A 22,779-nucleotide genomic window follows, 5' to 3' on the forward strand; every position below is an offset into this window, starting at 1 on the left:
GACCAGCAGAACACTGCAAACCGGTCTCTGAAGAATAACCCTGATTTGTAGCCTATGCCGACTTCCATGGTGTAAATGCTTCCACCGTGGCCATTTCAAGCTACCAACTGTTTATAACAAGGGCCTTGCAAAATTCCTCACTGTTAGAAAGTTGTCCTTGCAAGCTGGTTCCAGCAAGCCACTGGCAGGGACAGTGCCCAGGCTCTGCGGCAGGCCCCCTTGGTGCTGCCCCGCTTGAACCAGCACCCCCACAGCTCCTGTTCCCTGTGGGGCCTTCCCGGGACCGCTGGCCTCCTGCAGGTCTGGGCCAGGCAAAGGCCACAAGGCTGGACCCCGGGCGAAGGGGTCCAGGATGCCTGTCTCGCCAGCTGTATCCTGCGGAGAGCCTGCCCCAGCCCTCCCCAGAGACCTTTTTAATTAAGCCGGAATGGCTGGCAAACCAGCGGCTCTGAAGAGAGTGTCAGGGCAGCCCCAGGGGGCGCATTTAAGTAAATTGAATGGGGCCTGTGCTTGGCGAACTAATGAGAAGGGAAATGAGAGTGTGACCCACTGCAGGGCACAGCAGGTGGCGGGGCCTCTGCAGAAGGAGGGCAGCAGGGAAGCAAAGGGGGCATCCAAATCCTGCTCCCCGCGGGGCAGGCAGTGGGACCTTATGCCCGTGACATTCCCACCCTGGGCCTCAGGGTTGCCCGTGCCCTCCCAGGGCTGGGGTCACCTATGGGCTGGGGGCACTGGGAGCCAGAAAATAGTTTTTCCAAACGGAGCCAGGGCTGGAGTTGTCATCCAAGCTGTCACCTGGGTGTGACCTATGAGCTGGGGACAACTGGGCTACCCACCCCCCGCACAGCCTTCCATCCTGTGTCCCTACACATAGTCTCCTCAACCTCCCATGTTCCTGCCACCTCCTTGAAGCCATCCTCTCTTCCATGTGCTATTCCCCCTTGGGGACCCCTTTTCTGAACTCCTCTCATCTCTGAACCCCAGCTGTACCCTCGATGGCCTAAGGGGCTTGGGACAAACCATTCAATTCAGGCAACACCCCTTGTACCCCCTGCACTGGAGCTGAGGACAGAAGAAACCACAGGGTTGGCCAAGAGGGAGACGGGTGACAGGCTCTGCAGGGCGACCACAGGACCACCCCCGAGCCGCGGGCTGTGGGGAGGGCAGAGCAGTGGGGGTATCAGGGACAGGAGGATGCCCTGTCGGCTGAAAGAATATTGTGGGCACAAGGAGACTTGCATGCCAGTGGAAAAGTCTGTTTGTGCCAAGGGCAACGGGGAGCTGCAGAAGGTTGTGGGCAGGGGAGAGCCCAGTCTCCGGAAACATCTCTTCAGCTGTGTGGGGAGAATGGACAGGAGGGCCACATGGAGAAGCAGTGAATGGGAGCTGGATGGGTGCCCTGGTGTCCGTGCCGAGATGCTTACCAGGAAGGACCTGCATCTCCCTCATTCTCGTCCCAAGCAGGCCAGCCCTAGCCCTGCTCTCTCATCCACTCATGCACCCACTCAGCAGACACCCTGAGCTCCTCCCTCCTCTGCGCTTGGCTCCAAGGCCCCAGCGACGAATTGGATCCCATCCTGGTCAATGGGGGAGACAGACACATGTGGGTGTTCGACACACCCGGGCTGGATGGGGCTGGCTTGGGCGCCCCAGCCCTCCCCCACCGTGCCCAGCGAGGCCCTGGTGCCCACCCCCACTGGCCTGCTCGTGGTGCTCGATGCCCATGCTGACGGTGTTGACCAGGATGGCCATCATGATGCCGCGGTTGAAGTACTTGCTGTCCACGATGCCTCGCAGCTTGGCTCGAGTCTCCCGCCACACGTCCCCACAGAGCCGGGCGGCCCCATCTGCCTGCTCCTCCTCGTCCTCCTTCCCGAGCCCCGAAGAGGCCCCATCCTCGCTGCTCCGTGCTCCATCCCCATCGGCCTCTTCCTCCGCACCACCAGAGCCCCCCGACCCCGAGCCCTCCTGGCCCGAGTCAGTGCTGCCCAGGCCCAAGGGCTGGAGGCCTGCTCTGTGCTGGCAGCGGGGGCAGCTGGCGGGGTCGGAGGTCAGCATGGCAGAGATGGGCTGCACCAGCGTGTGGGGCGTCGGGTCCAGGGGGCTGTGTCTGGGGCACAGCTCTGAAAAGCAAACAGAGGGCAGGGTTGGTGCTGGGGTCACACTCAAGGGTCTCAGAGGAGGCAGCACCCGTCTGCCCCAGGCCCTGGCCTGGCCCGGGGACACCCGCATGTGTGCATCAGAGCTGCTGTTCCCACGGGGTCTGCCTGGCATGTGCGAGCCCCCACCCCGGAGGCCGAGTGGCCTGTGGTCCCTGAGGGAACGGTGTCACCTTCTGGGCTTTGTTTGCCCCTGTGCCAACGTGTCGGCCAGGAGCACCCACCACGCAGGGCCGTGGGTCTCTACCGGCTAATGTGCGTGATACGTCTAGAACAGTCCTGGGGCACACGTAATGCCAGCTGTCCTTGCTTCATCACTTCCTGGCCTGTGGCCCTGGGTTAGTCACTGAACAGACTCCCCCAAACCCCAGCCCCTCCCCCCATCCTGATTGCTGACATCATGGAGTTTGGGAAACGGGCCAAGAGGTTCTCAAAGAGCCCGGCCGGTGTGGAGGGCGGACGCCCCTCAGAGGAAGCCAAGTGGCCTCGGTGTTCCTCAATCCTTCCGCCCGCACATGGGAAGAGAAGGCGGCAGGAGCCCTGGGCAGGGAGCAAGCCCTCCCCAGAAGGCCCAGGACGTCCTCCCGCGAGCAGAGTCGGCTGGCTCGGGGCAGGAGGCAGGACAGGCCCCTGGGTAGACGGGGCGCGGGCAGGAGCTTCCTGGAGCTTCCACCCCTTCGCTGCCCAGGCTGCGTGTGAGAGGCTGGGCCAGGCTTGGACCTGAGTGATGTGATCTGTAAACCATCTCAAGGGAGTCAGAGGGGTGGTTTGGTTTCTTCTTTGTGTTTGTCTATATTTTCCTAGAATAAACACATTTTGCTTGTGTAAGAAAAAATAATGTTAAAGGGAAAGAAAAATATATAATGCCAGCCTTCATTTTCACACTTGCCTCCAAATATCTCCCAATGCCCTGGACCCAGACAAGGCCTCTGACTCATTCATCCTGGGAGCCAGGGCAGGTCAGAAGTGGGTCCCACCTCAGCTGGGGGACAGGGCAAAGCCCTTCCTCCTCCCCCAAGCCCCCTAGCTCCACATGTACTCTGGGCTAGGCTGCCAACACCTTGTGTTGCAGGGGAGGGGGAAGCGCAAAGGCCCAGGGGCAAAGAACAACACCTCTCTCCAGAAGCTCCCGACTTCCCTCCACACAGGTCCCCTGGAGAGGGTAGTGGGCAGGCCGGTATCCCCTTGCAGTAAACACCCCTCCCCATGCCACCCAAGAATGTCAGGTGCCAGGCTGCCCAGAACCCAGCTAGCTCCTTCATCTGAGTGCTGGGCCAGCCCATGGGCCACCTGGAGCCTGCTCCCAGACCACACCTGGACATGCGGTGCCCAGGCCGGGCCGCTCTGAACATGAGTTCTTTAGCTTGCCTCCTGAGAATCTCGGAGGCCTAGAACGTGAGAGCTACAGGAACAGGGCCTGGGGGTGCCTGACCCCACTGCACACGGCCTCATCCTCGCTTTTCAGGGGGATACTGAGGCCCACAGAGGGGCCAGGGCTATCCCAGGTCACACACCTGCACCTGCTCTGGGGCACAGTTCCGACACCTATTGACTTCCTTCTTGGTACCAACTGGGTCAGGACTGGGCCTGGGGAGGGGCCCAACTACTGTGGCACATTAGCCTCCTCCTGGGGCTCATTTCCCGCTGGAGGTGGCTCTGCTGAGCCAAAACTCTGACATCCTGACGATGAGGTCTTGTCACTGACACTGTGCTTCCTACAGTGACTGCCTCCATCCCTGGGACAGTGCAGCTCACCGCTCGCTGTGCCCCTCCCGTGTCTGAGCAGAGAGCCCTGTCTGAGCCTGAAGTGCTGACTCCCAGAAACAACCAGTGACAGTTGGGACGCGCAGAACTGGACCTGAGGCAGATCACGGAGTGGCACCGTGTCTGCACATGCACCCCTTTGCAGGGCCGCCCGCCCCTTTGCTCCGGGGCCAGGCATCACTGCTCAAGTGTGCTCGCAAGCGTGTGGTGACAGCAGGAACAGGAGGGGTGAGGCTGGCTGCAGTGGGGGTGGATTTGAGAGTTTCACAGGACCGAGGACAGACAATTGTTCATGTCTTTCAAGTGTGAATCCCAGGGGCAGAGCCTGAGTCCACGTGCGCATGCCAGATGGGGATGGAATCCCTCCAGCGCCAGGGCTGCGTCCCCTGAGCCCAGGGCCAGCTCAGGCAAGGCACTGACAGGTGGACAGGAAACCAGGAGGGAACAAGGGGTGCAGGCTGAAGCTCCCAGGGGAGACCTGGGTTCTCAACCTGCTAGACTGGCCAGCTCTGCTTGTGCTGGGGGGACAGGAAGACATGCTTGTGAACAGTGTCCTTTGGGGGTTCCCCTCTGGAGGCCACAGGAGGCAGGACCACTTACTGAAATGCCTGGGCTCCTTGGCGTGGGGTCCGGGCTTGGTGGAGGTGGGGACGCCTGGGCCAAGGGCCTGGCGCCGGCTCTGCAGGGCCTGGTAGAGGCCAAGGGCGCGGCGCTTGGCCTTGCGCAGGATGTGGCAGACGTACTGGAAGATCTCCTCGTAGCAGTCGCCCGGCTCGGCGTAGCTGGCCACCGTGCTGGAGGACAGGTAGCGCTGCCGCTGCTCCAGCATCAGCCGGTGCTCCCGCTGCTTGGTCTCCGAGAACTGGGTCGCTATGACAACGAGGCACAGGTTGATCATGAAGAAGGAGCCCACCTGTGACCAACGGGAGGAGAGGACAGGGACAGAGAGGACAGAGGGGCGGGGAGAGGCAGAAGTGAGGGTGGGGTAAGAGGGAGACGGAGAGATGCAGAGCGACAGGGACACAGAGATGGAGACGGAGTGACGAGGCAGGGCACGAAGCAGAAAGGAGGACAGGAGGAGGGGCAGGGACAGATAGGAGACAAAAGGGAAAGGACAGAGTGGGAGTCGGAGGACCAGAGTCGGCCAGGTGCAGAGACAGGAACAAGGAAAGACACCGAGAGAGAGTGAGCCGGGCTCAGAGGAGACAGACGAAGAGGGCACAGGAATGCAGAGGACAGGTGGAGGCAGGAGGCGAGAGAGGAGGGGGGTGCGGGCCCAGAGAGACGGAGAGGCACAGCACAGGTAGGGACAGGAAAAGAGCGCTGAGGCCCTGCTCCCGAGCAGCTCAGGCCGGGGCGGTGCCCAGGCAGCTCCCGGCTCCACGGGGCCTGCTCCAAGCCTACTCCTCTTCGACCCAGGCTCTGGCCACCTCTGCCCTCCCACCCGGACATCAGCACTGAGGCCAGGGAGGAAGGCACAGCCCCCCTCCGGCTGCCTGGCCCTGAGGCCCAGGCCAGCCTTGCCCTCTCTCCGACCTTGCCTTGGCCCCAGCTGGGCATCCAGACAAGAACAAGGAAGCATCCCGGAGAAAGGGTTTGCTCGTGTGGCTTGATCTGGACTTGGATGAGGGGGGGCTACCCAGTTAGCGCGGGGAGTCCTTGCTACCTCAAGTCCCAGGCTCAGCTCCCGGGGCCCCTCTGCTGGTTTCCAGAGGGTGGGCCCCTCTGCCCTGGTTTCCAGAGGGTGGGCCCCTCCCTGGCATTTTCTGAGCCTTTGCCTGGGCTCAGCCCCTGCCAGTGAGGGGTGGGTGGATGGCTTGTATTCCTCTTGCAGGCTGAGTCCTCCTTCCCTCCTGTCCCTACGGCAGGGCCAGGGAGCTGGGCTTCTGGGGTGGGGGCTTCCAGGCTGAGAGGACTCTGGGAAACTTCCCAGGGGAGGACATGCCCCACTCATTCACGGTCTCGGTCATCTCTCTCACAAGCATGCCCTGGAGACCTGCTCCACACCAGCCTGTGTGAGGGTTTGTGTGAGGGACACAGACCTGCCCTCTGGGCGCTCACACCCGTTAGTCTACCCTGCTTGCCGCTGCCCCTGGGGGACCCAGCAGCTCCCCACCCCCTCCGGACCTCATTCCCCCACCTGTAAAATGGAAGGTGCAGACAAGACCAGCCTAGAACTTTTCCAATCAGAGAGGGCACTGGGGATCCGGGGCTGAGGGCTGAGGACCTCTCCCGGGCCGGGCACCTCGCCTCCCTGGGGTGCAGGCCCTCACCTGAGGAACAGCAGCAGGTGACACTGCAAGGCCAGGGTTGCGGGGAAATGACAGCATGGTCACTCAGGCTCTGTCTGGACTGTCACTGTTCCCATTTCACTGTGAGCTCAGGAGCAAAGGGCCTGCCCTGGGCCCACTGGTAGTTACTGGCCCAGAATCGGCCCTAATCAGGAGGAGCAGCAGAGCCTCTCCCTGGGATCCTAGGCATCTCTAGCAACCCCGGTGGTTCCCTGACCCCTGCAGGAGGATTCTGTCTGCTTCAGGGTCGCTGTGGACGCCCCCTGACCAGAAGGCTCACCCTCTGGCTGTCACATCCACCCCCCATTTCCCCTACCCTAAAGCCTTGAAGGCTCAATTCTGGTGTCACCTCCTCCAGGAAGCCTCCCAGTCCCCCGTCCCTCCTCTGAGCTGGTTTGAGGCCTTCTGGGCTGTCCGTTCTCATGGCTCCTAAGATGCTGTCTGCCGTAGCCCATCTGCCCCATGAGACGTGAGCTGCTCCGGGCAGGGCCCCATCTGACTGCTCAGCTCCCAGCACTCTGCCCAGGGCCTGTGCAGCGCAGGCTTCCCTGCACGTGCCGAGGGTGCCGAACCAACCTGCGGATGAACCGCAGCACTGAACAGTCTGCGTCCACCTCCTTTTACCTTGGTGTTTCCTACGGGTCCAAGGCCCCAGCCTCCCCAGGAAGGCATGGAGCAAAGCCCACAGCAGGTGCGTCTCAGGTCACCTGTCAGCTTGTCCTGAACCCCCAGGTCAAGGTCCCACCGGCCCGGGATGGGGTGCTGCGGGGAGGGCCGGGCGTGCCCTCTCCCGCCACCAGGAAGCCAGCTCACAGCAGCAGGGAGCCGGCAGCGGCTCCTAGGATTAAATCACCTTGACATTTGGGGACTGTGTGGGGACTGTGGCTGCAGCCTCAGTCAGGCAGGACACGTGGGTGTGCTTGCTCTGGGGAGACTGGGGGAAGGCAGGAGGGGCTGGCCTGGATGGGGGCCCTGCTCTGTGAGGCCGACGGAGTCCTTCCTCCATATCCAGGTCACCCCGACAAGGCAGGGCTGCCTGAGAGGTGGGGGTCCCTCCCAGAGTTTCAGGGAGCTCCACCAGGTCACAACAGCCTCGGTCTCGTCTCCAAACCCTGCTCGGGAAGCAGCCCCAGCCTCCGATTAGAGCATTTTGTCTTCCCAGCCCAGGAAAAGAGGGATAAGCTGGAGCCCTGGGAAAGCTTCCATCCTGGGGTTGCACCGACTCAGGTCGATGAAAAGCATGTATTCCCAGGGACTACAAGGCAGAGAAACAGGATTGAGAGCCAGGGGGTGGGCTCAAATGGCAGAAATGAGAAATGAAGACAATCCGAAGTGACAGATGCTTCCAGCGGCCACCGCTGGCGAGTCCCTTTGATCACCCGCTGCTGGCCCTCCTGCTCTCTCCCACCCAGCTCTTGTGGCTCTGAGGAGCTCCCTGGGGACTCCCAAAGACCCCCACCCTGGTCCGTGGGTCCTTGAGCTTGCCCGGAGAGCCCCAGCTTCTCTGACACTTACTATGATGAGCAGGATAAAATAGATGAAGTTGTAGAAGGAGTGCGCATCCATCACGTAGTACATGATCTCCACCCAGCCTTCCAGAGTGATCACCTGCAGCCAGGACAGAGCAGAAGGGGAGAGAGCCTGAGCTAGGCTCATCCTCAGGAAGGGCAGGCAGCAAAGGCAGTGCCCCAGACAGTCCCTACTGTGTGCCACGCCTACACACACTACCTCTCGTACAGGGCAGCCATGGCCATCCTCATTATACAGGTGAGGAAACAGGTTCAGAGAGGTTAGGACACTTGCTCAAGGCCACACAGCCAAGGAGTGAAACAGAGGCCCGACCTGGTCCCTGTCACGCCAGAGCCCAGCCCCTCTCCAGTCTACAACACCAAGACCGGAGAGCTGAACGTAGGGGTCCTCGGACTCCAGCTCCAGCTCACCAGCTGGCTGCTCTCTACACCCTAGCTTCTCTTCAGTGTGTGGGGCTAAAAGAGCCCCCTAGCAGGGCTGGCTGCAGCTCGGCCGAGCCTGGGGGTGTGGCAGTGATGAGGCTGGTGTGACTGTCCCCACGCACTCCGCGGAGAGGGAGGCAGCAGCTTTGGGCGAGACACAGGGGCCGCCCCAGCTCTGCTGTCTTGTCCGCTTCTGGCAAATGCACAAAGCAGGAGCCCCGCCCACCCTCTCCAGCCCGAGGCCCACAGTGCAGTCGCTGGCTCTGATCGCATCATGCCTGGAAGCTCCGAATGCTGTGATCCGCTCGCTCCCCACAGCAAAAGTGAGTGGAGCGGCCACCTCCGTGAGGCTGGCCCCCTCCTCAGGGGCTTCTCGCCACCACCCTCTGCTCCTGCCCCTTCCTTCTGACAACATCAAAAGGGAACCTTTAACGAGCACCCCCTGCACACTGGGCTGGCTGCTCTGCTCACATCATCTGGCTCGTTCTCAGCCACGCAAGGTGGGGGCACTGTCACCCATTTTAGAGATGTGAAAACCGAGGCACAGAGACATCAAGCATTACGCCCAAGGCCTTTGAGCCTCAGTGTCTCTGTCTGTAATGTGGGCATGATAACGCCTAGTGTGCCAGCAAGTTGGGCAGATTTCAATGGGACAAGTGCCTGCCCAGAGCCCTGCCTGCCAGGTGAAGCTGCTCACTCCACCCCAGCCCCCCGGACCCCAGCCCCACAGGCCCAGCAGGGGGGCTGGTGTCTCACCTGGAAGATGACAATCCAGGCATAGCCAATGTTGTCAAAGTTGATGGCACCCTTGTGAGGGTTGGCGCTGCCCGTGCGGCACACGTTGTAGTAGCGGTTCCAATTGACACAGAGCCCGCTGGCGTTGAGGTCCTGGCGCCCCGCCCCGAAGTCATAGACATCCTCCTTGGACAGGCAGCACTCATGGCCCTGCTCCTTGAGCGGCGGGATCTCATGGCAGCCCATGATGCCGTTGTCACCCGAAAGGGAGCAGATGAAGGGCATCTCGTCATCCTCCTCCGGTTGGTAGTAGGGGGGCAGGGCCACATCCCCTTGTCTGTCCCAGGTGATGGTGGGAAAAGAGGACAAGGGGAGGGGTCACTGCCATTGCCTCCAGGCCTTTGCACATGCTGTGCCCTGTGTCTGGAACACCTCCCCCCACCTCTGCCACGCTTACAAAGACTGCCCCTGAACCACTGGGGTCAGTTCCAGCGTCACCCATGCCCCAGGAGGCTTCCCTGAGGGGGCCTCCCAGGATCAGTCAGGGCTGATCCTGGCCCCACTGTGGCCAGACTGAACCCCACACTCGCCACCTCTACTGCTCCCACGCCCCCTGGGAGGCTGGGCTCTTTTAGGACAAGGGCTGGGTCTCAGCACCCCTAGTCCACACACACTGTGTGGTCAGCTCATCGAGAACCTTCAACCCCCCCGCTTTGGGGTCTCCCCGGGGGCTTGTGCGCCTGCAGGAACACAGTGAGCACACTCGTGGGGAGTCCGGACCAGGGAACCTGTGTTCTGATTCTAGCTCTGGCTGCCAAGTTCGCCCTGGAGCAAGAGGCTCAGTTTTGATCCCCGGGTCTCTTAGGCTCAGTTTTGATTCCCGGGTCTCAACAGGGGTCACAAGGTAAGCATTACGTCCAGGGCCTGTCACACAGGAGCACGTCACCATGGCCAAGTAAAAAACTGCCCTGGAGACGCCTAACAACCAAGTAAGTAAACTCACATATGAGGTCATTTCAGACAGAGTGACAAGAAGAAAACCAAGCGGGATCATGCAAGAGTGTCTGGGGGCGGGGGTGGTGGGGGAAGGCCTCCAGGAGGAGGCATCGCTGAGGCTGAGCTGGGACGATAGGAAGAGGTAGCCAGGGAGTGACCCAGGGACAGATCCTTGTGGCACAGAAGGACCTGGATGTGTCTCAAAACCCCCAAGCGGAGAGCTCAGACCTGTACGTCTCTATCTTTGACAGCCAGACCAGGAGAAGCAGGCGCCCCCTCTCCTGCCACCCCAGGCCCTGCCTCTGGGCCTGCTTTCTGCATGACTGACACAGTACAGGCCCCTCCCCACAGGACCCCACTGTTCCCCGGCAGTCCCTTCCCCAACCTTCACCCTGGCTCTGGTTTAGCTCCAGCTCTGCAACCGACAGGTTGTGAGGGATTCAGCCCATCCTGTACAGTGTCCCTAGGCCTCCTGCAGCAGTTCCTGATCCATGACAGTCACTCAGTGGAGGCATCTGTGACCAGCCCCCTGCCTGGGTGCCCCCCAAGGCAGGAACTCCATCTTCCGCTTTGGCACAGGTTGGCAGGAGCAGCCACGTGGGTCCACTCGCTGAGTGCAAGGATGAATGAAGTGCTTTCCTAGTCTCCCCAGCCTGGCACCCCGCAGGCGTGCACCAATGCACCCAGCAAAGAACCTACGCTCGTGTGCGGACACATCTGCACGCACACGCGAAGGCGTGGCGGACCCCCACCGCCGGGATTCTGCAGATGTCCACCTGCTCAGAATCTCAGCCCAGCTCCTCCAAAGCCGACGTGTGGTTTCTGTTTACACAGCTCCTGACAATCGTGTCTGACGAGTAGCCCGCTCTTGCTTTTAGACACAAGAGGGCCGCATGTGAGTCGACCTTTCCTTGGTGACTCAGAGTCACCAGTAGGAAGGAATGTCTGTGCTGCAATTAGAGAACCAGGTTCTACGTCTGCTTTTGAGGCTCTCTGTCTGCTTTCTCCCAGTTGACATCCCTTCTGCTTGGGTCTTACTGCCTTGGCCCTCCTCTCCGACCTCCTTCTGCAATGGCCCCTTAAACGACGCAGAGATTATACAGTTAAAAATCTAAATAGAACTGCCCTGGACGGTTTGGCTCAGCGGTTAGAGTGTCGGCCCACGGACCAATGAGTCACGGGTTTGATTCCAGTCAAGGGCACCTACCTCGGTTGTGATTCATCCCCAGCTCTGGTTGGGGTCGTGCGGGAGGCAGCCACTCGATGTGTCCCTTTCACATCGATGTTTCTCTCTTTCTCTCTCCCTCCCACTCAGATTTTCTATCTGAACAAAAATGGAAAAATGTCCTCAGGTGAGGATAAAAAAAAAATCTACATAGAACTTATGATTCCCCAAAAACTTAACTATTAATAGCCTAATAACATAAATGGTCAGTTAACACATGTTTTGTACTGTATTACATACTGCAGTCTTACAATGAAGTAAGCTGGGGTGAAGAAAATGTTATTAAGAAAATCCTGCCCTGGTTGGGTGGCTCAGTTGGTTGGAGCATTGTCCTATGCACCGAAGGGTCATGGATTCAACACCCAGTCAGGGTACATACCCAGGATTCGGGTTCAATCCCCGGACAAGGCACCTACAGGAGGCAACCAATTGATGTTTCTCTCTCTCTTTCCCTCTCCCTTTCTCTCTCTCCTAAATCAACTTTTAAAAAAGAAAGAAAAGAAAATCCTAAGGTTTGCCTGCAAGATTTTTCAAATTGTTGCAAATCTCCAAAGAATTTTCTAATATATTTATTGAAAAACTACCTGTGTATAAATGGACACGTGCAGCTCAAACCCGTGTTCTTCAAGGTCAACTACAGTTTGCTGCTTCCACTCTGTTGACGCCGATTCCCGATTACCAAGTTAAAACTGTATGAAGTGAGGGTCACTAGGAGCCGAATGAGCATCTGAGGGCCTAGTACAGACCGGGACTTTGTGATACCAAAGAGCTCTGAGGCCTTTTGTGCTCATTTTGGTGTCCAACCATCCAGGGCAGACCCGCCACCAACTCACCGTGGCACACCCATTGATCTCTCTGCGCCACTGGAATAAGGATTGGGACCAGGTGCTCGGTGGGTAGGCCTTCCTACCCCTAAACTACTCAGCACCACGGGTGCCCAGGTGAAGCTGGGGCCGCCGGGGGCGGGGCCGACTCACATGGTGAAGTTCTCCTCCAGGAAGCAGCGGTTGCGCAGCAGGCCCGCCCACAGCTGCACCCCAATGATGCCGAAGATGAAGAAGACAAAAAAGCAGAGCAGGAGGACGTTCCCCAGCATGGGCAGTGTGTCCAGGAGCAGGTTCACCAGGATCCGCATACCTGGGAGGCAGAGGGATTGTCAGACCCGGAGCAGAGGGCCCCAAGAGGAGAGAGGGAGAACAGGGCTAGAGAAACAGAGAGAGGGGCAGTGGGAGGAGAGGTGGGGACCCTGGCCCCGGCTCCTCCCTGCTCCCAGCCTGCTCAGTGGCCACCAGAGAGACCTTCTGCTTGGTATCTGCCCCTCCACCCAAAGGCCACGGAAATGGCTCTGGGCCCCACCGTACTTCCACTAGATTGGGGATAAATAAGCAGGCATTGATGGGGCACCTTTTATGTGCCAAGCACTCTTCTGGGCAATGCGCAAATAAGACCTCCTTCGTTGTTCATGACAACTCCGTGAGGTTGGTAACATTACCCCTGTTTTATAGAAGAGGCATCTGGAGGGTCACAGAACTGAAGCTACTTGCCCAGGCCGCACAGCTAGAAAATGGCAGAGCCTGGGTTTAAACCAGGTGTCCTGACACGGAGCCTAGCTCTCTTCCCAGTACCCAGATCCTGGGGCAGGGCTGGCTCACCTCACTATGCCCAGCACCCTCCCAGGATGGGCACAGCAGGTGCCTAAGGAATGTGTCCTGGATGCCCTTCATCTCCAGGGCAGTCAGAGGTCCCCTGAGCATGCGACCCCAGCCAGGACCAGTGACAGTCAGCCCCGAGACCTCCACTGGCAGGACAGGGGGAAGTGTTCTCTCAGCAGAGGCTGCAAGCTGAGAGGAGTTAAGCCTCGGACTGCTGCGGGCCTCTGGCCGGGAGGGCAGAGCCTGCCTGAGGTTGATGAAGCCAGTCCAGGGAGACAGAGCCCGTGACAGAGAGGGGACGCTTCCCGACCACAGCCACTCTCTAGAACGCAAATCTGGACGTGTCACCACCACACATGAACATCTCAGATTCCTGTCACCTACGGAAGCTGGGGGGTAGGTCCCTGGAAGGTGGTTCGTGAACCTTATGAAATTGTTGTAAAAGAGGCAGGCAGGCATGATGCCATAAATTTTGGGGGGAGAAGGTCCATGCAAGTGTCTGTGGCCCCAAGGAGGGTCAGAAGCTGGTGTGTCGCCCTTGATTGCACACCCCGCCCCCCCAAGATCCTGTGAGATCCAACACTGCCTACCTCTCTGGATTCATCGCTCTCTCTCTGACCAGTTTGCACCCTACGCAATACCACACGGCTTGGAGTTCCCTAAACATACCACAGGATTTCACACCTCCATGCTTTCTCTGTTACTCTCTCTTCCTGCCATCTCTCTTTTGCCTGAAAAACCCCTATTCAGCCCACACAGCCCAGTTGAAGCTCTACTTTCTGTCTGTGAAGCCTTCCCATACTATGTCTCATTCCATCCCAGGTAGAGTTCATCCCTCTGTCTTCTGCTCTGGGCAGTCTCGGCACCTCCGACAGCCTGGGCCGCGTGTACCCTGTGCAGGGTTACATACTGCACCGTGAAGGCCCGTCCACGTCCGGTCTTCTAGCCCTGGCGTGTGGGCCTGTTTACCCTCCCGTCTCTTCCATTGGGCTGTAAGCTCTCGGGGACACGGCCTGTGTCTGAGACTCCTGGGTGCTCCCGGAACCCTGCAGGTCCTGGCCCAGGACAGAGGCTCAGCCGACGTTTGTTGAATGGCTGCTTGTGAACTCATGGAGTGGGAAGTTGTGGGAAGAGAGTGGAAGGTAGGGGAGAGAAGGGTGGAAAGATGGTGATAAGGGGAACAGTGGCCCTGTCCAGATTTTTATTTATGCTGAGGTGGTTATTAACAAGGGTAATTATTTGGGATTTGCATCATGAGATCTGTGTGGAGTGGTTTCCAATCAATAATTAATGCCCACCCCCGCCCCCTCCACACCAAATTAGGTCAGCATCCTCCCAGGAAAGGCAGTGGGGCTCCCTGCAGGCAGTGCCTCCGACCGACCGAGAGCAGAGCACCTCAACTCCCCACGTCTGCCCCCAAAGAGGGGCCAGGGGACGGTGTGGGAGGGAAGGGAAAACAGAAGGAGGGCGCTGTGATCCGTCTGAACGTCAAGTAAGTCATCACAGGCCTTTCCGTGCCCCACCTCTCACTCATTCCTCAAACACCGCCAGCACCGCTGTGTGCCAGCTGCCCTGCTGGCCACGTGGCAGGTCCAAGGACCGATAAGTCCCATTGTCACCCATCAGAACTCACAGTCTAGCAGCGGGGTCAGGGGACACCGTGTTGGAGGGAAAGGACCACGCCTGGGGAGTGGGGCAGCTCTGGGCGCATTCCCGGAGGGGTTGACTTGAGCTGGGCCTTCCACCTGGCAGGAACTTGTGACAAAGGCACAGAGGAGTGATCAGCGTGCGCCAGGCCGTGCTGGGGGTCCAATGAGGGTGGGGCTCTGTGCTAGGTGACTGGTTGGGGAGGCCAGTCAACAGATTTCTAAGCAGGCTGAGCCCTTGATGGGCCCCACGGTTTAAATAAGAATGGGCAGCCTGGCCGGTGTGGCTCAGTGGTTGAGCGTCGACCCTTGCATCAAGAGGTCACTGGTTTGATTCCCAGTCAGGGCACATGCCCAGGTTGTGGGCCTGATCCCAGTGGGGGGCATGCAGGAGGCGGCCAATCGATGTTCTCTCTCATCGATGTTTCTATCTCTCTCTCCCTCTCCCTTCCTCTCTCTCTAAAATCAAACCAGGAAGAAAAGAAGAATGGGCAGCCTGGAGGCCAGGGCAGAGGCCAGAGGCAAGCGCAGAGGCCAGGCAGAGGCCAGGCAGCGGCTGCGAGAAGGGGCGGATCAGAAAGGCCTCCAGGAGGCGGCTCAGCACAGTCCCTGCCTGGCTGCTCCCCTGGGCCCAGCCTTTTTACTCAATTAATTACATTTCCCTTGTTCTCCAGGATATTAACATTCTGACAGGCTACTGAAAACCTGCCCGGCTGACTTCCCTGAACGGCAGTCCAATCCCTCCTCCCTCTCACCCCCTCTACTGAGCTGGGCCCCAGCCCACTGTCCTCCCTGGGGCCCAGGGAGTCCCAGGGCCATGGCGCCAAAGCAAATTAGCTAATTAGGGACTAAGAACGAGTTCATTACTTCCGTGCCAGGGATAACGAGCCCTGGAAGTAGGGAGTCAGGGGGACCCCACGAGACCCTGGCTAATTCTCCTTCTATGCCCACAGCCAAGGAATTAGCCAAGGCGAGTTGAATGGTTCCACTCTGCCCTCAGTTCCCCTGGCACTGGGCACAGGAGATGGAGGCAGAGAGAGGAGAGAGAAACAACAAGACAGAGAAAGAGAAACTGAAACGGAGAGGGAAAGAATGGAGAGGGAGATGGAGAACAGAGATGGAGAGAAATAGAAATTAAGAGAAACAGAAACAGAAACAGAGAGGATGCCTTCAAGGCCTGTCACCATCTGCTTCAGACCACTCATCTCTCTCCACATCTTCCCATCGCCAACTCCTCCTCCTCCAGGCAGTCCTCTCTGATTCTCACCCCAGGAGGGCATGAAGCCCTCCTACAGCTTACTAGGTTCTGCTCTCTTAGTGACTTTTCTGGCCTTTAGCCTGGCGTGGGAGCCAGCTAAGTTTTGATGCGGGCAGTCTGCAGGCAACCCCATAAGTGTGAGGGTCCTGCTTCCTCCAGCCAAGAAGGGAAAGAGGACCCTGGAGTCCCCAGGGCACCCAGTATAGCCCCTAACCCCGTGAGCACCCAGAGCACCAACCCAGGACAGAAGATCTGGGTCTCAGCTTCGGCTGCGCAGCTTCAAGCAGAGTTTGCCCTTTCTGGGCCCCAGTGGCCTCAGCTACAGAGAGGACGGTGGTCCCTGCCCAGGCTCTCAGGAACACCACAGGGTGGGGACACCTCAGTGGGGAGAGCCCCTGAAGTCAGAAGCTGCCGGCAGCCCATCCCCCCATGGGCAAAGTGCAAATCCTTATCCTACCCAACCCCTCGCCTGTCACAGGCCCCCACAGTCTGGCCCCAGCCTATCTCCCAGCCTCACCTGCCTCTGTCCGCCACACCACCTGCTGCTCCAGCCAGCCTGGCAGGTGCCCCCAGCACCTCCACTCCCACCTTTGCACTCACTGCCCTCCCCTTCTCCTCTCCCCTCCCCCACTCTCTGACATAAGGGCTCTTGTTACTATCACGCTGCCCCGGGTGGGAATTCTGGGCCTTCTTTCCAAGGTGGGGAAGGGGGGTCCATGCTGGTGGGACCCACCCAGACCGACACGCTTTCTACGGCTGTTCTCAGTCACCTCCAGGCCTGTGCACATGTTCAGAAGGCCACCTCTCCCCTTTTAGACCCCAGCTGAAAGGTCACCTCTTCTGGCCCCAGGCTGAGCTGGTGCCCTGCAATGAGCCACCACAGCCCTGTCCTCCCTCCATCACAGCATTTATCGCACTGCTGGCCCGTGCTGGCCGCGGCTCTGCCTGCCCTGTAAGCCAGGAGGGTCCCGCGTGCAAGGCCCAGGCGGGGAGCTGCCCATCCTCCGATCCAGCCCCGAGCCCAGCACAGAGCAGCCCCTCTGAGGACGGAGCTTGAACAAATGAAGAAGCGATGGATGAGTGGATGGGTCCATTACACAATGTGCAGTGAGGTCCCACTATGTGCCAGGCACTGTTCTAGACTCTAGGGAGGCATCAGATTTAAAAAAAAGAAAAAGAAAGACACAACCCCCTATGCTCATGAAGCGGACATTCCTGGAAGTAGGGAGAGACAGGCAGAAAACAACCAACAATAAATAAGCACATTCCACTAAATACTTTAAAACAAAAGGTGGAATGAGGGAAGGGGTGGGAAGTGCCAGGCTAGGGCCAGGGGTCAGGTGGGTACAAAGTGAGGTCCAAGAAAGGCCTCCCTGGAAAGATGACAGAGAGCAGAGACTCGGAGGTGCGGGGCCAGCTGTGTGCACACCTGGGCAGAGAGCACAGCCAGTGCCAAGGCCCAGAGGCAGGAGTGAGCCCGGCTCCCCAGGGAATCAGGACACCATGCAGCTGGGGGGAGCCAGCAAGGGCAGGTGACCCGGCAGGTGAGCGGGAGGACTCTGGCTTCCAGTGTCGTGGGCAGCAGAGCAGAGAGATCTGAAGAGCTTGAAAGGATTACCCCAGCTGCGGGGGAGAATGGATTGGGGTGACTAGGACGGAAGAGGGAGACCGGTTAGGGGACACCACCTGTGCGATCGTGTACAAATGCCACGTGTGACCCCGACTGCACTCTCATCTCTGGAAAGAGGGCCAGACTTGCGGGCTCCGGGGCCAGGAGCATGACAGTGGCCACTTGGTGGCTGCCTTCTGAAGGCAGCTTCCACCTAGGACAGAAATGGGGAGCACTGAGGGTGGGGTCCAGGGGAGATGTGGCCCAGCCCCATGCCTTCCCTGCTGAGGTTGTCCAGGCCAGACACTGGGCTTCCTCCGTGACTCTCCAGGGTGGAGACGGGGCCTCTGTCCCTCTGTTCGTCTCGGTCCCGCCCAGCCTGGCCCGGCCAGTGCTCACCTGCCTTCATGACAGTGCACATCTGGCTGCTCCAGATGACGAGGGAGGTGGGGGGCGTGGCTGGAGTCTGGAGACATTTTGAAGGTTGAGAAGAGGGATGGGATGTAGGTCTTAGGAATGAGAGGGGTTGGGACATCTCCAAGTTTGGGGGCTTGAGGTCAGAGCATGGAGCAGCCATCAGTGGAGATGGGGCTCCGTTTGGACATGTGGAGTTTGGGGTGCCTGGTGTATCTCCATGTAAAGTCGTTTTGTAAGATCTCGGGGTCGGGGTTTAGGAGAGAGGAGTGTGGAGTGTCATGTGGGGGGCACCAGGGTAGAGACCATCTCTGGATGGCAGACGGGCAAACTGATGGAGCCACTCGACAATTGCACCCCTTTTCATAAGGAGCCCTAGATGGGACCTCTGTTCCAAGGCAGCAGCCAGGCAGGGGGCCCTTTGTGGCAGGAAGGAGCCTGGGAGGGGATGGCAAGTGTGCTTCCTGGCCGGTATCTCCGCTCTCTCTCTGGCCTGACCAGGTGAGTGGAGGGTGCTGAGTGACCAGGAAAGGCCGTCTGCTGCTCCTGCCACTGCCGATGCAACTAATCAGGGGCACGGGGGTGCCCAGGAGAGTGGGCCAGACAGCATACAACCCAGCCTAAGGGCACAGCTGCTGTCCCAGCCCAGCTGGGGGTGCTAATGAGCTGATGAGGGGCCTCAGAGCCCACTCCTGAGATAGGAAGCAAACCCCAGCCAAGGAGTGTGCCCCCCGGCACCCTCCATCCCAGGAGGGGCCTTGGGCTCCTTCTCAAGGCCATCATGCTAATGCCCTAGGGTGGGGTCTGGCCCGTGTCCCACTGAAGGTCCCGCACCCACTGTGGCACAAAGATCTACTCATTCTTCAAACACTCTGTCCCCACTCTTCTGTGAAGCCTCCTCAAAGCACATGGGGGGCCCTCCCCTTGCCGCTGTTCCTTCCATTACAGCACGTGTCCCCCTGGCCCACAGCTCCTGGCTCACACTCTGCCTGCAGAGAAGGGGTGCATCCGAATCTTCCCTGTGACCCCACATTTGACCAAAGCCTGGCCCGGTGGCCCTCAATGGACGGACGGATGGACGGACGGACGGACGGACGGACGGGTGGGTGGGTGGATACATACATACATGGTGGCCCACTCCCTCAATCTGCTGTCCCACCGGGAATCACTCTCCCATGACGTGCAGAGCAAACGTGACCCTGGGGTGTGAAGGGGTCTGCCTTCACCCTGCCCCACCTCCCAGTATTTCTTCTTTCACAGTCCTGGCTTCTCCTTCTTCTTCCTGAGTCAGGTGCTCACCAGATGTTCTAACCAGAAGTTCTCCCACTTCCATCTCTTCGGAGAAGCTTGATTCCCTGGGGAAACCGGGCCCCTTCGCTTCGTCTTCCTCCTCTGTCCCCACTTCCCTCTTCCCCTGCCTTCCTTCCCCGTGGGAGCTGACGGGCCTTTTCCCACAGGGTGGCTTGAGGACTCCTTGTGGGTACCACGAACAGACAGCCCTGGGGTCCAAGGTGTGCCTGGGGTCACAGCCTCCTTTAGCTCCGCCACACCCCCCACCCTGACACCAGGTTCCAAGAGAAAGTACGGAGATTTTCATCAAGCTGTTTCAAAGTGCGCCTCCCAGCTCCCTTTCCAATAGATGGCCCCCGGGACAGAGTCCAAAAAGAAGTCCGGGCGCCTCCTTCCTCCGTCCTCAGCACGGCTGGCCTGGCCCAGCACGGACCTGGCGAAAAGAGCCAGAGCGGGCCTGGGCTGCAAGGGCAGGAGCCGGCCACCAGCCCAGGGTCCCTCGGTCTGATGGGCAATCAAAGGCCCTGTACCTCCAGGACCAAACTGTTCTGAGACTTGTCCTTCTAAAACTAACAAGCGAGGATTCTGCAGCTGGGTGATTCTAAGATTCTCTGTGATTCTCCGTAAGGCTCATTCCAAGATCTCAGGACTATGAGATTCCCACACCATCAATGTGCGGCGGTGGCACCTTCCCTGGGCAGTTTGCTGCCCCAAGGTCTCACGAGGGAGGGCTGAGACCCATTATATGGATGGAAAAACTGAGGCAGGAGAGGTGGCACCAAGCCACTGGACAAGATTGCAGGCACCAACCCTGTCTGACTGCCCTGGATGCTGCAGTCTGGCCCTGACACCGGGGCCCTTCCTCGTGAGGAAGCTGGGATGGGGCAGTTCGCCGGGCACCTGTTCTCCGCCTGGCACTGCAGACTAACCCACGTAGAGATGCTGTGTGTCATTCCCATTGTGCAGACAAGGGACCAAGGCAAGAGAAGAATCCTTCCGCTGGCCCTGCAGCTAAATAACAAAAGACCAAGCTCAATGCTGGGAGGGTGGTTCAGAGGCCACGCTCTGCACCAACCACTGTACCTCCTGCCTCCTGCCCTGACTCGTCTTCCTCGGGCCGCACAGGACCCAGTACCATGAGAACGCTGCACCCTGGCAGTAAAAGGCATTCAGAAGGGGCCTGGAGGGCATCGTTTCAGCCTTTGGGGCCCTTCTACATTGATCCTGAACGTGGGCCCTTCTTGATGCCCTGCAGACAGGGTGGGCGGCTGGGGTGCTACACGCTAAAAAAAAAGAAAGGAGGTCATGGAAAGGAGGGGAAAGCCCTGAGGTTGTGCAAGCTCTGCTCCTGGTTCCAATCCTGGCTCTGCTCCCGGAACCCAGCTCTGATAGGTTCCGATCCTGGCTCTGCTCCCGGAACCAAGCTCTGATAGGTTAAAATCCTAGCTCTGCTCCCAGAACTAAGCTCTGATAGGTTCCAATCCTAGCTCTGCTCCCGGAACCAAGCTCTGACAGGTTCCAATCCTAGCTCTGCTCCCGGAACCCAGCTCTGATAGGTTCCAATCCTGGCTCTGCTCCCGGAACCCAGCTCTGATAGGTTCCAATCCTGGCTCTGCTCCCAGAACCAAGCTCTGATAGGTTCCAATCCTAGCTCTGCTCCCGGAACCCAGCTCTGATAGGTTCCAATCCTGGCTCTGCTCCCAGAACCAAGCTCTGATAGGTTCCAATCCTAGCTCTGCTCCCGGAACCAAGCTCTGATAGGTTCCAATCCTGGCTCTGCTCCCAGAACCAAGCTCTGATAGGTTCCAATCCTAGCTCTGCTCCCGGAACCCAGCTCTGACAGGTTCCAATCCTAGCTCGGCTCCCGGAACCCAGCTCTGACAGGTTCCAATCCTAGCTCTGCTCCCGGAACCCAGCTCTGACAGGTTCCAATCCTAGCTCTGCTCCCAGAACCAAGCTCTGATAGGTTCCAATCCTAGCTCGGCTCCCGGAACCAAGCTCTGACAGGTTCCAATCCTAGCTCGGCTCCCGGAACCAAGCTCTGACAGGTTCCAATCCTAGCTCGGCTCCCGGAACCCAGCTCTGATAGGTTCCAATCCTGGCTCTGCTCCCGGAACCCAGCTCTGATAGGTTCCAATCCTAGCTCTGCTCCCGGAACCCAGCTCTGATAGGTTCCGATCCTGGCTCTGCTCCCGGAACCAAGCTCTGATAGGTTAAAATCCTAGCTCTGCTCCCGGAACCAAGCTCTGATAGGTTCCAATCCTGGCTCTGCTCCCGGAACCAAGCTCTGATAGGTTAAAATCCTAGCTCTGCTCCCGGAACCAAGCTCTGATAGGTTCCAATCCTGGCTCTGCTCCTGGCCAGTTGTGTGGACTTGTGCAAGTTACTCAAGCTCTCTGCCCGTTTCCCCATCTATAAAGTGGGTCAATATCCTGGGGCTATTGTGAAGATGGAATAATATCGCCTGTGACGGGTTTGTTGTAAGCCCCTGATCAATTGTAGCCATTTATCATTATTAGTACTTCTCTGAGAGATCTGGAAAGCCACCCCCGCTCTGTCCACCTGCAGTCCTCTGTCCAGCCAGCTGTTCCCGAGCTGGCTCCTCCTCTCCACCTTTCATGTGTGGGTTGCCTGCCAGGAACACCCTCCCAATCCTCTATGTGCTTGGTGAGCGGCTTCCAAAACCAGATTCTGCAAAGCCGTCCTGGTGCCACCCCCTCCATCCTCAGTGCTCCCAGCACCTCTTCATAATAGCAGCACCAATTAACCACTCACTGCATAGGAGGCTGTCCGCTAATTCACACACACACATTATGGCACTTTATCCTTACAAACACATGGAAATTGGTATTATTAACTCCATGTTATCATAGGAGGAAAGGAGCCCCCGAGAGGGGCGTGGCTCACCCAGGGTCCCACAGCAGGCTGGTGGAGGGACGAGACCCTGGGCCTGTCAGTGCAGAGCAAACCTCCAGTTCCTGGTCCTGCCGCTGGAGCTGACAGTTGACGGTGGCCTTTCCCACAGCACTGTCAGCTTTGCTGCCCTGTCATGTCATGGACCCTGCCCTGGAGCTGTCTCGCCACCTCTCTGCATCCCCCATCCCAGGCCTAGCCCAGAGGCCCCTGCATGGAGATGAGTTCTTGCTGAACCAGGGATTGCGGCTAGATGGGGATCTTGGGGGTGGGCAGTGGCCCAGACCAGGCTCAGCATCTCCCCCAGCTGCCCCTGAGCTCCCCAGGCCTCTGCACCTCCCCCTCCGCAGCCTGGGCCCGGGTGCGCTGTGGCCAGGTGCACATGTGAGCCAGCAGCTCAGACTCAGCTGGCTCAGGCTTTAACAGTGACTGCCCTACTTTCTCACTGGAGAATAAATTTTAAAAAGCACACTTTCATATTTAAGTGGCTTGGCCAATAGGCTTTGGGAGTCACTGCACAGGCTTAAGAGGCCTGGAGTCAGCTGGTGCCAGAAGGGGGCACTTTTAGAGATAATCCAGCCCCATCTTGTTAAGGCCCAGAAAGGCCCAGAAAGGGCTAGTGATTTATGAAAGGTCACACAGCACGGAACCAGAACCCAGCCTCCTGACTCAACGTCTCTTGCTTCCTTCCTCCCTCCCCAACCTCCTCCTCCATTCAGTCTCCTTTCCTTTATCCATCAATAGTTGAGTGACCAAGACAGAGACCAGCAGGGTGAGTTGGAGGGACATGTTTTACAGGGTTTTATAAAGAGCACCATGACTTCCAGGTTCCCCACCCATCCTGGACACAGTTTAAAACCACACATTTAACTGAG

General features: G+C 58.8%; 1 protein-coding gene across 1 annotated transcript in view; it reads right to left on the bottom strand.

Annotated features, from left to right (window-relative positions):
- The window catches only part of CACNA1I (calcium voltage-gated channel subunit alpha1 I), a 94,866-nt gene that overhangs the window by 33,580 nt on the left and 38,507 nt on the right, over positions 1 to 22,779 (bottom strand). The window contains exons 5-9 of the mRNA XM_036251178.1: positions 12,100 to 12,259; positions 8,923 to 9,238; positions 7,730 to 7,822; positions 4,524 to 4,836; positions 1,702 to 2,123 (exon numbers count right to left, since the gene is read on the bottom strand). Of these exons, the coding sequence (XP_036107071.1) occupies positions 1,702 to 2,123; positions 4,524 to 4,836; positions 7,730 to 7,822; positions 8,923 to 9,238; positions 12,100 to 12,259 (1,304 nt within the window). The remainder of the gene's footprint in view (positions 1 to 1,701; positions 2,124 to 4,523; positions 4,837 to 7,729; positions 7,823 to 8,922; positions 9,239 to 12,099; positions 12,260 to 22,779) is intronic.

The sequence above is a fragment of the Molossus molossus genome, unplaced genomic scaffold, assembly GCF_014108415.1.
Source record: "Molossus molossus isolate mMolMol1 unplaced genomic scaffold, mMolMol1.p scaffold_m16_p_10, whole genome shotgun sequence".
Taxonomy (NCBI): domain Eukaryota; kingdom Metazoa; phylum Chordata; class Mammalia; order Chiroptera; family Molossidae; genus Molossus; species Molossus molossus.